The sequence below is a fragment of the Agelaius tricolor genome, unplaced genomic scaffold (genome assembly GCF_023055355.1).
Source record: "Agelaius tricolor isolate 1412-34295 unplaced genomic scaffold, bAgeTri1.0.p SCAF_99, whole genome shotgun sequence".
In the NCBI taxonomy this organism is placed as follows: domain Eukaryota; kingdom Metazoa; phylum Chordata; class Aves; order Passeriformes; family Icteridae; genus Agelaius; species Agelaius tricolor.
In genome coordinates this window covers 191,039-206,686 of record NW_027269359.1, presented here as the reverse complement: position 1 = coordinate 206,686, position 15,648 = coordinate 191,039, and the positions used below count along the sequence as shown (strand labels likewise).

The 15,648-nt window shown below is 47.8% G+C and overlaps 1 protein-coding gene across 1 annotated transcript in view; it reads right to left on the bottom strand.

Moving 5' to 3' along the window:
* MCM7 (minichromosome maintenance complex component 7) overlaps window positions 1-15,648 on the bottom strand; it is a 33,434-nt gene that overhangs the window by 1,319 nt on the left and 16,467 nt on the right. The window contains 6 exon segments of the mRNA XM_071419090.1: window positions 786-895; window positions 3,959-4,118; window positions 5,938-6,021; window positions 7,699-8,092; window positions 11,095-11,178; window positions 14,389-14,520. Coding sequence (XP_071275191.1) covers window positions 786-895; window positions 3,959-4,118; window positions 5,938-6,021; window positions 7,699-8,092; window positions 11,095-11,178; window positions 14,389-14,520 — 964 coding nt within the window.

Genomic DNA, 15,648 nt, shown 5'->3' with positions numbered 1-15,648 from the left:
AAACCCAAAAAAAATCCCCAAAAAAACACCCAAAATATCCCCAAAAAATCCCAAAAAAAACCCCGGAAAAATCCCCTCAAAAAACCCCAAAATCCCCCCCAAAAAAACCCCCAAAAAAAACCTCAAAAAAACCCCAGAAAAATCCCCCAAAAAATCCCCAAAAATATCCCCAAAATGGCCTCGGATGGGCGGGGACACCTGCGGGACTGGACAGGTGAGAACTCCCAAAAAAAACCCAAAAAAATCCCAAGATTTACCCCAAAATCCCAGAATTTTCACCCAGTATTTTCACCCAGAATCCCAGAATTTTCACCCCAAATCCCAGAATTTTCACCCAAATCCCAGAATTTTTCCCCAAATCCCAGGATTTTCACCCAGAACTGCAGGATTTTCACCCAGAATTTTCACCCCAAATCCCGGAATTTTCACCCAAAATCCCAGAATTTTCACCCCAAATCCCAGAATTTTCACCCAGAATTTTCACCCAAAATCTCAGAATTTTCACCCAGAATTTTCACCCCAAATCCCAGAATTTTCACCCAAAATCCCAGGATTTTCACCCAGAATTTTCACCCCAAATCCCGGAATTTTCACCCCAAATCCCAGAATTTTCACCCAAAATCCCAGGATTTTCACCCAGAATTTTCACCCCAAATCCCGGAATTTTCACCCCAAATCCCAGAATTTCCACCCAAAATCCCAGGATTTTCACCCAGAATTTTCACCCCAAATGCCGGAATTTTCCCCAAAATCCCAGAATTTCCCCCCAAATTCGGGGTTTGTACCTGGGGGAGGCCTCGGGGTCCCCCCTGAGCGAGTCCCGGGCGGCCTCGAGCAGCCTCAGGGCCTCGCTGACGTCGTCCTTCTCCACCACGGCCCCCAGGCGCAGCCGGGCCTGAGGAAACGGCCCAGAATCACCCAAAATCCACCCAAAATCGACCCAAAATTGACCCAAAATCACCCCAAAATTGACCCAAAAGCAGCACCAAAATCACCCCAAAATTGACCCAAAAGCAGCACCAAAATCACCCCAAAATCGACCCAAAACCAGCACCAAAATCGCCCCAGAATCCACCCAAAATCACCCCAAAATTGACCCAAAATCAGCAACAAAATCACCCACAATCACCCCAAAATCAGCACCAAAATCAGCACAGAAATACCCCAAAATCAGCACCAAAATCACCCCAAAATCGCCCCAAAACCAGCACAGAAACGGCCCAAAATCACTCAAAATCAGCGCCAAAATCAGCACAGAAATGACCCCAAAATCAGCACCAAAATCAGCCCAAAATTGACCCAAAATCAGCACCAAAATCACCCAAAATCAGCACCAAAATCACCCCAGAATCGACCCAAAATCAGCACCAAAACCACCCAAAATCCACCCAAAACCAGCACCAAAATCAGCACAGAAACGGCCCAAAATCGACCCAAAATTGACCCAAAATCAGCACCAAAATCAGCACAGAAATACCCCAAAATCAGCACCAAAATTGACCCAAAATCACCCCAAAATTGACCCAAAATCAGCACCAAAATCACCCCAAAATCAGCACCAAAATCACCCAAAATTGACCCAAAATCACCCCAAAATTGACCCAAAAGCAGCACCAAAATCACCCCAAAATCGACCCAAAATCAGCACCAAAATCGCCCCAGAATCCACCCAAAATCACCCCAAAATTGACCCAAAATCAGCAACAAAATCACCCAAAATCAGCACCAAAATCAGCACAGAAATACCCCAAAATCACCCCAAAATCGCCCCAAAACCAGCACAGAAACGGCCCAAAATCACTCAAAATCAGCACCAAAATCAGCACAGAAATGACCCCAAAATCAGCACCAAAATTGACCCAAAATCAGCACCAAAATTGACCCAAAATCAGCACCAAAATCATCCCAAAATTGACCCAAAATCAGTACCAAAATCACCCCAAAACCAGCATAGAAATACCCCAAAATCAGCACCAAAACCAGCACAGGAACAGCCCAGAATCACCCAAAATTGACCCAAAATCACCCCAAAATTGACCCAAAAGTAGCACCAAAATCACCCCAAAATCAGCACCAAAACCAGCACAGAAATACCCCAAAATCACCCCAAAACCAGCACAGGAACAGCCCAAAATCAACCCAAAATCACCCCAAAACCAGCAGCAAAATCACCCCAAAACTAGCACCAAATCCAGCATGGAAATACCCCAAAATCACCCCAAAATCCTGCCTCAAAATAACCAAAATCACCCCAAAACCAGCACAGGAATGACCCAAAATCACCCCAAAACCAGCACCAAAACCAGCACAGAAACGGCCCAGAATCACCCCAAAATCCTACCCACAAAAAAACCCAAATTATCCCAAAATCCTGCCTCAAAACTCTCCAATATTAACCCAGAATCACCTCAAAATCCTGCCTCAAATCACCCCAAAATTCCCCAAAATCCCCCAAAATCCCCCCAAAATCCTGCCGCCAAAAAAAACCCCAAAATTATCCCAAAGTCCTGCCTCAAAAAACCCAAAATGACCCCAAAATCCTGCCCCAAATCACCCAAAATTCCCCCCAAATCAGCCCCAAATCATCCCAAAATTCCCCCAAAATCCTGCCCCAAAATCACCAAAAATTCAACCCCCAAAAACCCCAAAATTCCCCCCAAACTCTGAGGGTGGCCAGCAGGGTCCTGGCAGGTGCGTAGAGAACCCCTGAGCACTGGGGCACTGATAGCACCGGCACTCCCTGGCCTGTACTGGTTTGTACTGGTTTGTACTGGTTTGTACTGGTCTATACTGGTCTGTACTGGTCCGTACTGGTCCATACTGGTTTAAACTGGTCCGTACCAGTGCCGTGGCCAGCCTGAGGATGGCCAGCAGGGTCCTGGCAGGTGTGTAGAGAACCCCTGACCATTGGCCTATGGGCTCAGTGCTGACCCACACTGGTCTGTACTGGTCCATACTGGTTTGTACTGGTCTATACTGGTTTATACTGGTTTATACTGGTCCATACTGGTTTATACTGGTTTATACTGGCCGTACCAGTGCTGTGGCCAGCCTGAGGATGGCCAGCAGGGTCCTGGCAGAGGTGTAGAGAACCCCTGACCATTGGCCTATGGGCTCAGTGCTGACCCACACTGGTCTGTACTGGTCCATACTGGTTTGTACTGGTCTATACTGGTTTATACTGGTTTATACTGGTCCATACTGGTTTGTACTGGTCCATACTGGTTTAAACTGGTCCATACCAGTGCCATGGCCAGCCTGAGGATGGCCAGCAGGGTCCTGGCAGAGGTGTAGAGAACCCCTGGCCATTGGCCTATGGGCTCAGTGCTGGTCACTGCTGACCCACACTGGTCCATACTGGTCCATACTGGTCCATACTGGTCCATACTGGTTTATACTGGTTTCCATACCAGTGCCGTGGCCAGCCTGAGGATGGCCAGCAGGGTCCTGGCAGAGGTGTAGAGAACCCCTGAGCATTGGCCTATGGGCTCAGTGCTGGTCACTGATGGTCACTGGTGACCCACACTGGTCTGTACTGGTCCATACTGGTCTGTACTGGTCCATACTGGTCCATACTGGTTTATACTGGTCTATACTGGTCCGTACCAGTGCCGTGGCCAGCCTGAGGATGGCCAGCAGGGTCCTGGCAGAGGTGTAGAGAACCCCTGACCCCTGTGTAACACAGACCCATGGGCTCAGTGCTGGTCAGTGCTGACCCATACTGGTCCATACTGGTCCGTACTGGTTTATACTGGTCCATACTGGTCCATACCAGTGCCGTGGCCAGCCTGAGGATGGCCAGCAGGGTCCTGGCAGAGGTGTAGAGAACCCCTGACCCCTGTCTAACACAGACCCATGGGCTCAGTGCTGACCCACACTGGTCTGTACTGGTTTATACTGGTCCATACTGGTCTATACTGGTCCATACTGGTCCATACTGGTTTATACTGGTCCGTACCAGCGCCGTGGCCAGCCTGAGGATGGCCAGCAGGGTCCTGGCAGAGGTGTAGAGGCCGTCGCGGCTCTCCCGGCGCAGCTCCACGTACGCGGCCGTGATGAACTCGGCCAGGGCCTCCGGGAGCCGTGGGCAGCGGCGGCGGCAGCAGGACAGGTAACGCCTGGAATGGGGGGAAAAACGGGGATTTTGGGAAAAATGGGGAAATTTGGAATTATTGGGATTGTGGGAATTATGGGAATTATTGGAATTATGGAGATTTTTGGAATTATTGAAATAATTTCCCTCTGGGACCTGTGGGGAGCGGCGGCGGCAGCAGGACAGGTAACGCCTGGAATGGGGGGAAAAACGGGGATTTTGGGAAAAATAATGGGATTATTGGGATTATTGGGATTATGGAAATTGTGGGAATTATTGGAATTATGGAGATTATTGGAATTATTGCAATGATTTCCATCCAGGACCTGCAGGCAGAGGTGGAGGCAGCAGGACAGGTAACGCCTGGGAATGGGGGGAAAAACGGGGATTTTGGGAAAAATGGGGAAAATTGGAATTATTGGGATTACTGGGATTGTGGGAATTATTGGGATTATTGTAATGATTTCCCTCTGGGACCTGTGGGGAGTGGCAGTGGCAGCAGGACAGGTAACGCCTGGAAATGGGGGGAAAACGGGGATTTTGGGAAAAATGGGGAAAATTGGAATTATTGGAATTATTGAGATTATGGGAATTATTGGAATTATTGCAATGATTTCCATCCGGGAGCCGTGGGCAGCGGCGGAGGCAGCAGGACAGGTAACGCCTGGAAATGGGGGGAAAAACGGGGATTTTGGGAAAAATAATGGAATTATTAAAATTATTGAGATTATTGGAATTATTTGGATTATGGGAATTGTGGGAATTATGGAAATTATTGCAATGATTTCCCTCTGGGACCTGTGGGCAGCAGCGGAGGCACCAGGACAGGTAACGCCTGGAATGGGGGGAAAATGGGGATTTTGGGGTGAATTTTGGGGTAAGTTTTGGGGTGGAACAGGAGAATTTTGGGGTGGATTTTGGGGTGAATTTTGGGGTAATTTTGGGGTGGATTTTGGGGTGGAACAGGCGAATTTTGGGGTGAATTCTAGGGTGAATTTGGGATGAATTTTGGGGTCATTTTGGTGTGAATTTTGGGGTGGATTTTGGGGTGGAACAGGAGAATTTTGGGGTGATTTTGGGGTGGATTTTGGGGTGAATTTTGGGGTGGAACAGGTGAATTTTGGGGTGAATTTTGGGGTAATTTTGGGGGTGAATTGTGAATTTTGGGGTGAGTTTTGGGGTGAATTTTGGGGTAATTTGGGGGTGGATTTTGGGGTGAATTTTGGGGTGATTTTGGGGTTAATTTGGGGTAATTTTGGGGGTGGATTTTGGGGTGGAACAAGTGAATTTGGGGGTGGAACAGATGAATTTTGGGGTGAATTTTGGGGTGAATTTTGGGGTGAATTTTGGGGTGGAACAGGCGAATTTTGGGGTGAATTTGGGGGTGAATTCTGGGGTGAATTTTGGGGTGGAACAGGAGAATTTTGGGGTGAATTTTGGGGTAAGTTTTGGGGTGAATTCTGGGGCGGAAAAGGGGAATTTTGGGGTAATTTTGGGGTAAGTTCTGGGGTGAAAAAGGGGAATTTTGGGGGGAATTTTGGGGTGAATTTGGGGTGGAATGGGTGAATTTTGGGGTGAGTTTTGGGGTAATTTTGGGGTGGATTTTGAGGTGAATTTTGGGGTAATTTTAGGGTGAATTTTGGGTGAATTTTGGGGTGAATTCTGGGGTGGAACAGGAGAATTTTGGGGTGAATTCTGGGGTGGAACAGGAGAATTTTGGGGTAATTTTGGGGTGATTTTGGCGTAATTTTGGGGTGAGTTTGGGGTGAATTTTGGGGTGAATTTTGGGGTGAATTTGGGGTGGATTTGGGGGTGGAAAAGGGGAATTTTGGGGCTGCACCGACCTCATGAGTTTCATGTCCAGGGGCTGGAAGGCGCTGGGCGGCTCCCGGCAGTGCTGGTGCACGTAGGTGATGTGCTGGGCCAGCCTGGATTGGGGTGAAAAACGGCAAAATTGGGAAAATTGAGAATTCTGGGATTGGGGGGTCCCTCCCAGTTCATCCCAGTATGGCCCAGTTCATCCCAGTATGGCCCAGTTCATCCCAGTTCATCCCAGTTTGGCCCAGTTCATCCCAGTTCATCCCAGTTTGGCCCAGTGGAACCAAGAGGGGCTTGGGGGGATTTGTGCTGGGCCAGCCTGGATTGGGGCGAAAAACGCAGAAATTGGGAAAATTGAGAATTCTGGCAACTGGGGGGTCCCTCCCAGTATGGCCCAGTTTGGCCCAGTTCATCCCAGTTTGGCCCAGTGGAACCAAGAGGGGGTTGGGGGGATTTGTGCCGGGCCAGGCTGGATTGGGGCAAAAAACGCAGAAATTGGGAAAATTGAGAATTCTGGGAGTGGGGGGTCCCTCCCAGTATGGCCCAGTTCATCCCAGTTCATCCCAGTTCATCCCAGTTTGGCCCAGTGGAACCAAGAGGGCGTTGGGGGGGTTTGTGCCGGGCCAGGCTGGATTGGGGGGAAAAACGCAGAAATTGGGAAAAGTTGGGAGGAAATTGGGGAATCCAACCCAACCCAACCCAACCCAACCCAAGGACTCCTCCATTGACCCAAAGTCTCTTCCATTGACCCCAAACTCAACCCAAAGACGCCTCCATTGACCCAAAGTCTCTTCCATTGACCCCAAACTCAACCCAAAGACGCCTCCATTGACCCAAAGACGCCTCCATTGACCCCAAACCCAACCCAACCCAACCCAGAGACTCCTCCATTGACCCAAAGTCTCTTCCATTGACACCAAACTCAACCCAACCCAACCCAGAGACTCTTCCATTGATGCCAAACTCAACCCAAGGACTCCTCCACTGACCCAAACCCAACCCAACCCAAGGACTCCTCCATTGACCCCAACCCAACCCAACTCAACCCAACGACTCCTCCATTGACCCAAAGCCTCTCCCATTGACCCCCAAGCCCCTCCCATTGACCCCAAACCCAACTCAACCCAACGACTCCTCCATTGACTCAAAGACTCCTCCATTGACCCCAAACCCAACTCAACCCAAGCCTCTCCCATTGACCCCAAGCCTGTCCCATTGACCCCAAGACTCCTCCATGGTTACCAAACCCAACCCAACTCAACTCAACCCAAAGACTCCTCCATTGACCCCAACCCCATCCCGGTCTCACCGCAGGTCGCGGTCGCACTGGGGCCGGTCCTGCAGCAGCCAGAGGAGGTCGAAGCCTCTTCCATTGACCCAAACCCAACCCAACTCAAAGCCTCTCCCATTGACCCCAAGCCTTTCCATTGACCCCAAGACTCTTCCATGGATCCCAAGACTTTTCCATTGACCCCCAAACCCAACCCAAAGCCCCTCCCAATGACCCAAACCCTTCCCTTGTCCCCTCCCCAGTCTCACCGCAGGTCGCGGTCGCGCTGGGGCCGGTCCTGCAGCAGCCAGAGGAGGTCAAAGCCTCTCCCATGGATCCCAAGCCCCTCCCATTGACCCAAACCCAACCCAACCCAACCCCACCCCAACCCCAATCTCTGTCTCACCGCAGGTCGCGGTCGCGCTGGGGCCGGTCCTGCAGCAGCCAGAGGAGGTCGAGGCCTCTTCCATTGACCCAAACCCAACCCAACCCAACCCAACCCCAATCTCTGTCTCACCGCAGGTCGCGGTCGCGCTGGGGCCGGTCCTGCAGCAGCCAGAGGAGGTCGAAGCGCGACAGCAGCGCCGCCGGCAGCTGCAGGTTGTGCTCCAGGCTGCGCCGGGGGTCGAAGCGGCCGAAGGCCGGGTTGGCGGCGGCCAGGACGGCGCAGCGGGCGTTGAGCGTGGCCACCACGCCCGCCTTGGCCACGGCCACGCTCTGCTGCTCCAGCGCCTCGTGCACGGCCACGCGGTCGCCCTCGGCCATCTTGTCGAACTCGTCGATGCAGCAGACGCCGCGGTCGGCCAGGACCAGGGCGCCGCCCTCCAGCGCCAGCTCGCCGCTGGCCGGGTCCCGCAGCACGGCCGCCGTCAGCCCCACGCCCGAGGAGCCGCGCCCCGTCGTGTACTGGCCTGGGGATGGGGAGAAATGGGGTGAAAATGGGGAGAAATGGGGATAAAATGGGTAAAAAACGGGTATGAAATGGGGATGAAATGGGGATAGAATGGGTACAAAATGGGGATAAAATGGGTATAAAATGGGGATAAAAATGAGTAAAGAATGGGGATAGAATGGGGATCGAATGGGGATGAAATGGGGATAGAATGGGGATAAAATGGGGATAAAATGGGTACAAAATGGGGATAAAATGGGGATAAAATGAGTAAAGAATGGGAATAAAATGGGGATAGCATAGGGATAAAATAGGGATGAAATGGGTATAAATGGGTACAAAATGGGGATAAAATGGGGATAAAATGGGTATAAAATGGGTATGAAATGGGGATGAAATGGGTACAAAATGGGGATAAAATGGGGATGAAATGGGGATGAAATGGGGATGAAATGGGTACAAAATGAGGATAAAATGGGTACAAAATGGGGATGAAATGGGTATAAATGGGGTCCCGCAGCACGGCCGCCATCAGCCCCACGGCCGAGGAGCCGCGCCCCGTCGTGTACTGGCCTGGGGATGGGGAGAAATGGGGTGAAAATGGGGGAAAATGGGAAAAAAATTGAGAAAATGGGGAAAAAATGAGCATGGAATGGGGATAAAATGGGTACAAAATGGGGATAAAAATGAGTAAAGAATGGGGATAGAATGGGGATAGAATGGGGATGAAATGGGGATAAAATGGGTAAAAAATGGGGATGAAATGGGGATAGAATAGGGATAAAATGGGGATAGAATAGGGATAAAATGGGTACAAAATGGGTACAAAATGGGTATAAAATGAGTAAAGAATGGGCATAAAATGGGGATAAAATGGGTAAAGAATGGGGAAAAAATGGGGATAAAATGGGTGAAAATGGGTATGAAATGGGGATAAAATGAGTAAAGAATGGGAATAAAATGGGGATAGAATAGGGATAAAATGGGGATAAAATGGGTACAAAATGGGGATAAAATGGGGATAAAATGAGTAAAGAATGGGGATAAAATGGGGATAAAATGAGTAAGGAATGGGGATGAAATGGGTAAAGAATGGGGATAAAATGGGTAAAGAATGGGAATAAAATGGGTACAAAATGGGGATAAAATGGGGATAAAATGAGTAAAGAATGGGAATAAAATGGGGATAGCATAGGGATAAAATAGGGATGAAATGGGTATAAATGGGGACAAAATGGGGATAAAATGGGTACAAAATGGGTATAAATGGGTACAAAATGGGGATAAAATGGGATAAAATGGGATAAAATGGGGATAAAATGGGGATAAAATGGGGATAAAATAGGGATGAAATGGGCACAAAATGGGGATAAAATGGGGATAAAATGGGATAAAATGGGTACAAAATGGGGATAAAATGGGGATAAAGGGGTCCCGCAGCACGGCCGAGGAGCCGCGCCCCAGCGTGTGCTGGCCAGGGGATGGGGAGAAATGGGGTGAGGAGGAGGAGGAGGAGGAAAAAAGAAAGAGGAAGAAGATGAAAAAGGTGAAGAAAAGGAGAAGGAAGAGAAAGAGGAAGAAGAGGAAGGGGAGGAAGAAGAAAAGGAAGAAGATGAGGAAGATGAAAATGATGAAGATGAGGAAGATGAAGATGACGATGATGAAGATGACGATGAAGAAGACAATGAAGATGAAGATGATGAAGATGAGGAAGATGATGAACATGAAGACGATGAAGACGAAGAAGATGAAGATGGTGAAGATGAGGATGATGAAGATGAGGAACACAATGAAGATGATGAAGATGAAGAGGAGGAAGATGAAGATGAAGAAGATGAAGATGAAGAAGACAATGAAGATGAAGATGAAGATGATGAAGATGAAGATGATGAAGATGATGAAGCTGAGGATGAGGATGATGAGGATGAAGATGAGGCTGAGGAAGATGAAGCTGAAGCTGAGGATGAGGATGAAGATGAAGGTGAGGAAGCTGAGGAAGATAAAGATGATGATGATGAGGCTGAGGAAGCTGAGGAAGATGAAGCTGAGGCTGATGAGGCTGAGGAAGCTGAGGCTGATGAGGATGATGATGAAGCTGAGGAAGATAAAGATGAGGATGATGAGGAAGATGAAGCTGAGGATGAGGCTGATGAGGATGAGGATGAGGAAGCTGAGGATGTGGATGAGGAAGATGAAGATGAAGCTGAGGATGATGAGGATGAGGATGAGGATGAGGAAGATGAGGATGAGGAAGATGAAGATGAAGATGAAGAAGATGAGGATGAAGACAATGAAGAAGAAGATGAGGAAGCTGAGGAAGATGAAGATGAAGAAGAAGATGAAGCTCAGGATGATGAAGATGAGGCTGAGGAAGCTGAGGATGAGGAAGATGAAGCTGAGGATGAGGCTGATGAGGATGATGAGGATGAAGCTGAGGATGAAGATGATGAGGATGATGAGGATGAAGCTGAGGATGAAGATGATGAGGATGATGAGGATGAAGGTGAGGATGAGGCTGATGAGGATGAGGATGAAGCTGAAGCTGAGGATGAGGATGATGAGGATGAGGCTGATGAGGATGAGGCTGATGAGGATGAAGCTGAAGCTGAGGATGAGGCTGATGAGGATGATGATGATGAAGCTGAGGATGAGGCTGATGAGGATGATGAGGATGAAGCTGAAGCTGAGGCTGAGGATGATGAGGATGAAGGTGAGGATGAAGATGATGAGGATGATGAGGATGAAGATGAAGCTGAGGATGAGGATGAGGAAGATGAAGCTGAGGCTGAGGATGATGAGGATGATGAGGATGAAGCTGAGGATGAGGCTGATGAGGATGATGAGGATGAAGCTGAGGATGAGGATGAGGATGATGAGGATGAAGCTGAGGATGAGGATGATGAGGATGAAGCTGAGGCTGAGGATGAGGCTGATGAGGATGATGAGGATGAAGCTGAGGATGAAGATGATGATGAAGATGAAGGTGAGGAAGATGAGGCCGAGGCCGAAGGCAGCACGCACTGCGCGGCGCCAGGCGGTCGATGTAGGTCAGCAGCTGGGACTTGGCCACGCCCGGGTCCCCCATCAGGCAGATGTTGATGTTCCCTGGGGGGAAATACAGAATTTAGGGAAAAACACCAGGATTTGGGGAAAAATGGGGGAAAAATGGGAAAAAATACCAGAATTTAGGGAAAAAACCCCAGGATTTAGGGAAAAAAAACCCCAGGATTGAGGGAAAAATGGGAAAAAATGGGAAAAAATACCAGAATTTAGGGAAAAAACCCCAGGATTTAGGGAAAAAAAACCCCAGGATTTAGGGAAAAACACCAGGATTTAGGGAAAAATGGGAAAAAATGGGAAAAACCCCAGAATTTAGGGAAAAAAACCCCCAGGATTTAGGGAAAAAACCCCAGGATTTAGGGAAAAAACCCAAAATTTAGGGAAAAAACACCAGGATTTAGGGCAAAACACCAGGATTTAGGGAAAATGGGGGAAAAATGGGGAAAAAATCCAGAATTTAGGGAAAAAGAACAGGATTTAGGGAAAAAACCCCAGGATTTAGGGAAAAAACCCCAGGATTTAGGGATAAACAACAGGATTTAGGGAAAAATGGGGGAAAAATGGGAAAAAAATACCAGGATTTAGGGAAAAACACCAGGATTTAGGGAAAACCACCAGGATTTAGGGAAAACCACCAGGATTTAGGGAAAAAATGGGGGAAAATGGGAAAAAAACCCAGAATTTAGGGAAAAAACCCCCAGGATTTAGGGGAAAAAACCCCCAGGATTTAGGGCAAAATGGGGGAAAAATGGGAAAAAATACCAGAATTTAGGGAAAAATGGGGGAAAAATGGGAAAAACCCTGAATTTAGGGGAAAAACCCCCCAGGATTTAGGGAAAAATGGGGGAAAAAAACAGAATTTAGGGAAAAATGGGGGGAAAATGGGTAAAAAAGGGAGAAAAGGGACAAAAAGAAACTCAGAAATGGGGAAATGGTGAGAAAAAAAAAGAGAAAAAAAGGATGAAAATTTCAGCTCTTCCACCCCCTTTTCCCACCGGGGTTTTCCTGGGGTTTTCTGGGATTTTCCAGGATTTTTAGGGGATTTTCCCAGGATTTTCCCCAGGATTTTTCCCAGGATTTCCCCGGCTGTTCCTGTGATTTTTCCGGGATTTTTCCCAGGATTTTTCCCGAACATTTCCCAGGATTTTTCCCGAACATTTCCCAGGATTTTCCTGTGATTTTTCTGGGACATTTCCCGAACATTTCCCAGGATTTTTCCCAGGATTTTCCTGTGATTTTCCCGAACATTTCCCAGGATTTTCCTGTGACTTTTCTGGGACATTTCCCAGGATTTTTCCCGAACATTTCCCAGGATTTTCCCTTGAATTTTCCTGTGATTTTCCCCGAACATTTCCTGAGGTTTTCCCTGGATTTTCCTGGGATATTTCCCAGGATTTTCCTGTGATTTTCCCCTGAATTTTCCTGCGATTTTCCCAGGATTTTCCCCGAACATTCCCCAGGATTTTTCCAGAACATTCCCCAGGATTTTCCTGCGATTTTCACAGAACATTTCCCGAGCTTTCCCCTGGATTTTCCTGTGATTTTTCCCAGGACATTTCCCAGGATTTTTCCCGAACATTTCCCAGGATTTTCCCAGGATTTTCCCAGGATTTTTCCCCGGCTGTTCCTGTGATTTTTCCCAGGATTTTCCTGTGATTTTCCCCTGAATTTTCCCAGGATTTTTCCCAGACATTTCCCAGGATTTTCCTGTGATTTTTCTGGGACATTTCCCGAACATTTCCCAGGATTTTTCCGGGATTTTTCCCATGATTTTCCCAGAACATTTCCCAAGCTTTCCCCTGGATTTTCCTGGGACATTTCCCAGGATTTTCCTGTGATTTCCCTGAACATTTCCCAGGATTTTTCCCAGGATTTTTCCCAGGATTTTCCCTGGCTGTTCCTGTGATTTTTCCGGGATTTTTCCCAGGATTTTTCCCTGGCTGTTCCTGTGATTTTTCCTAGGATTTTCCTGTGATTTTTCCCGAACATTTCCCAGGATTTTTCCGGGATTTTTCCCAGGATTTCCCCGGCTGTTCCTGTGATTTTCCTGTGATTTTTCCCAGGATTTTCCCTGAACATTTCCCAGGATTTTCCTGTGATTTTCCCAGGATTTTTTCCGGGATTTTTCCCGGGATTCTTCCGGGATTTTTCCCAGGATTTTCCCAAACATTTCCTAGGATTTCCCCAGGATTTCCCCAGGATTTCCCCCAGGATTTCCCCAGCTGTTCCTGTGATTTTCCTGTGATTTTCCCAGGATTTTCCTGTGATTTTCCTGTGATTTTCCCAGGATTTTCCTGTGATTTTCCTGGGATTTTTCCGGGATTTTTCCCGAACATTTCCCAGGATTTTTCCAGGATTTTCCCAGGATTTCCCCAGCTGTTCCTGTGATTTTTCCCAGGATTTTTCCCAGACATTTCCCAGGATTTTCCTGGGATTTTTCCGGGATTTTTCCTGAACATTTCCCAGGATTTTCCCCTGAATTTCCCTGTGATTTTTCCAGGATTTTCCCGGGATTTTCCTGTGATTTTTCCTGAACATTTCCCAGGATTTTTCTCAGGATTTCCCCCGGCTGTTCCTGTGATTTCCCCGGGATTTTCCCAGGATTTTCCCTTGAATTTTCCTGTGATTTTTCCCAAACATTTCCCAGGATTTTCCCTGAACATTTCCCCGGGATTTTCCTGTGATTTTTCTGGGACATTTCCCAGGATTTTCCCAGGATTTTCCTGTGATTTTTCCCGAACATTTCCCAGGATTTTCCCTGAATTTTCCTGTTATTTTCCCTGGGATTTTCCTGTGATTTTCCCAGGATTTTTCCCAGGATTTTCCTGTGATTTTCCTGGGATTTTTCCCCTGGCTGTTCCTGTGTTTTTCCCAGGATTTTCCTGTGATTTCCCCGGGATTTTCCCCGAACATTTCCCAGGATTTTCCTGTGATTTTTCCAGGATTTTCCCCGAACATTTCCCAGGATTTTCCTGTGATTTTCCCAGGATTTTTCCCGATATTTTCCCAGGATTTTCCCAGGATTTTCCCCGAACATTTCCCAGGATTTTCCTGTGATTTTCCCAGGATTTCCCCGAACATTTCCCAGGATTTTCCCCTGAATTTTCCTGTGATTTTTCCAGGATTTTTCCCGATATTTTCCCAGGATTTTCCCAGGATTTTTCCCGATATTTTCCCAGGATTTTCCTGTGATTTTTCCCAGGATTTTCCCGATATTTTCCCAGGATTTTCCCAGGATTTTTCCCCGTCTCTCACCGCGGATCCGCATCCCCCGGGGGCTCCTCTCCACGCCCCCCACCAGCAGCAGCAGCAGCGATTTCTTCACGTCCTCGTGGCCAAAGATCTCGGGGGCGATGGAGGCCGCCAGCTTCCCGTAGAAATCCTCCCCTGCAAGGGCCAAAAATGCAAATTTGGGGGCAGAAACGGCAAAATCCGGGCTTGGGAGGGCCAAAAATGGGAAATTTGGGGGCAGAAATGGCAAAATCCGGGCTTGGGAGGGTGAAAAATGGGAAATTTGGGGGGCAGAAATGGCAAAATCCAGCATTGGGAGGGTGAAAAATGGGAAATTTGGGGGGCAGAAATGGCAAAATCCGGGCTTGGGAGGGTGAAAAATGGGAAATTTGGGGGCAGAAACAGCAAAATCCAGCATTGGGAGGGCAAAAAATGGGAAATTTGGGGTGAGAAATGGCAAAATCCAGCATTGGGAGGATGAAAAATGGGAAATTTGGGGTGAGAAATGGCAAAATCTGGGCTTGGGAGGGTGAAAAATAGGAAATTTGGGGTCAGAAATGCCAAAATTTGGCATTGGAAGGGTCAGAAATGGGTAAAAATTGGGGTGAAAATGCCAAAATCCGGCCTTGAAAGGGCCAAAAAAGGGAAATTTGGAGGCAGAAATGCCAAAATCTGGCATTGGAAGGGCCAAAATTGGGAAAATTGGGGTCAGAAATGCTAAAATCCAGCATTGGGAGGGCAAAAATTTGGGTCAAAAACGCGAAAATCCGGGCTTGGGAGGGCCAAAAATGGGAAAATTGGGGTGAGAAATGCCAGAATTTGGCCTTGGAAGGGCCAAAATTGGGGTCAGAAACGTCAAAATCCAGGCTTGGAAGGGCCAAAAATTGGGAAATTTGGGGTCAAAAACGGCAAAATCCGGCCTTGGAAGGAGGAAAAATGGGAAATTTGGGGTCAGAAATGGGCAAAATCCGGCATTGGAAGGGCAAAAATTGGGAAATTTGGGGTGAGAAATGGCAAAATTCGGAATTGGAAGGAGGAAAATTGGGAAATTTGGGGTGAGAAATGGCAAAATTCAGAATTGGAAGGGCCAAAATTGGGAAATTTGGGGTCAAAACCAGCAAAATCCAGCCTTGGAAGGGTCAAAAATTTGGGTCAGAAATGCCAAAATTTGGCATCAGAAAGGCAAAAATTGGGGTCAGAAATGCCAAAATTTGGCATTGGAAGGGCCAAAAATTGGGGTCAGAAATGCTAAAATCTGGCATTGGGAGGAGGAAAAATGGGAAA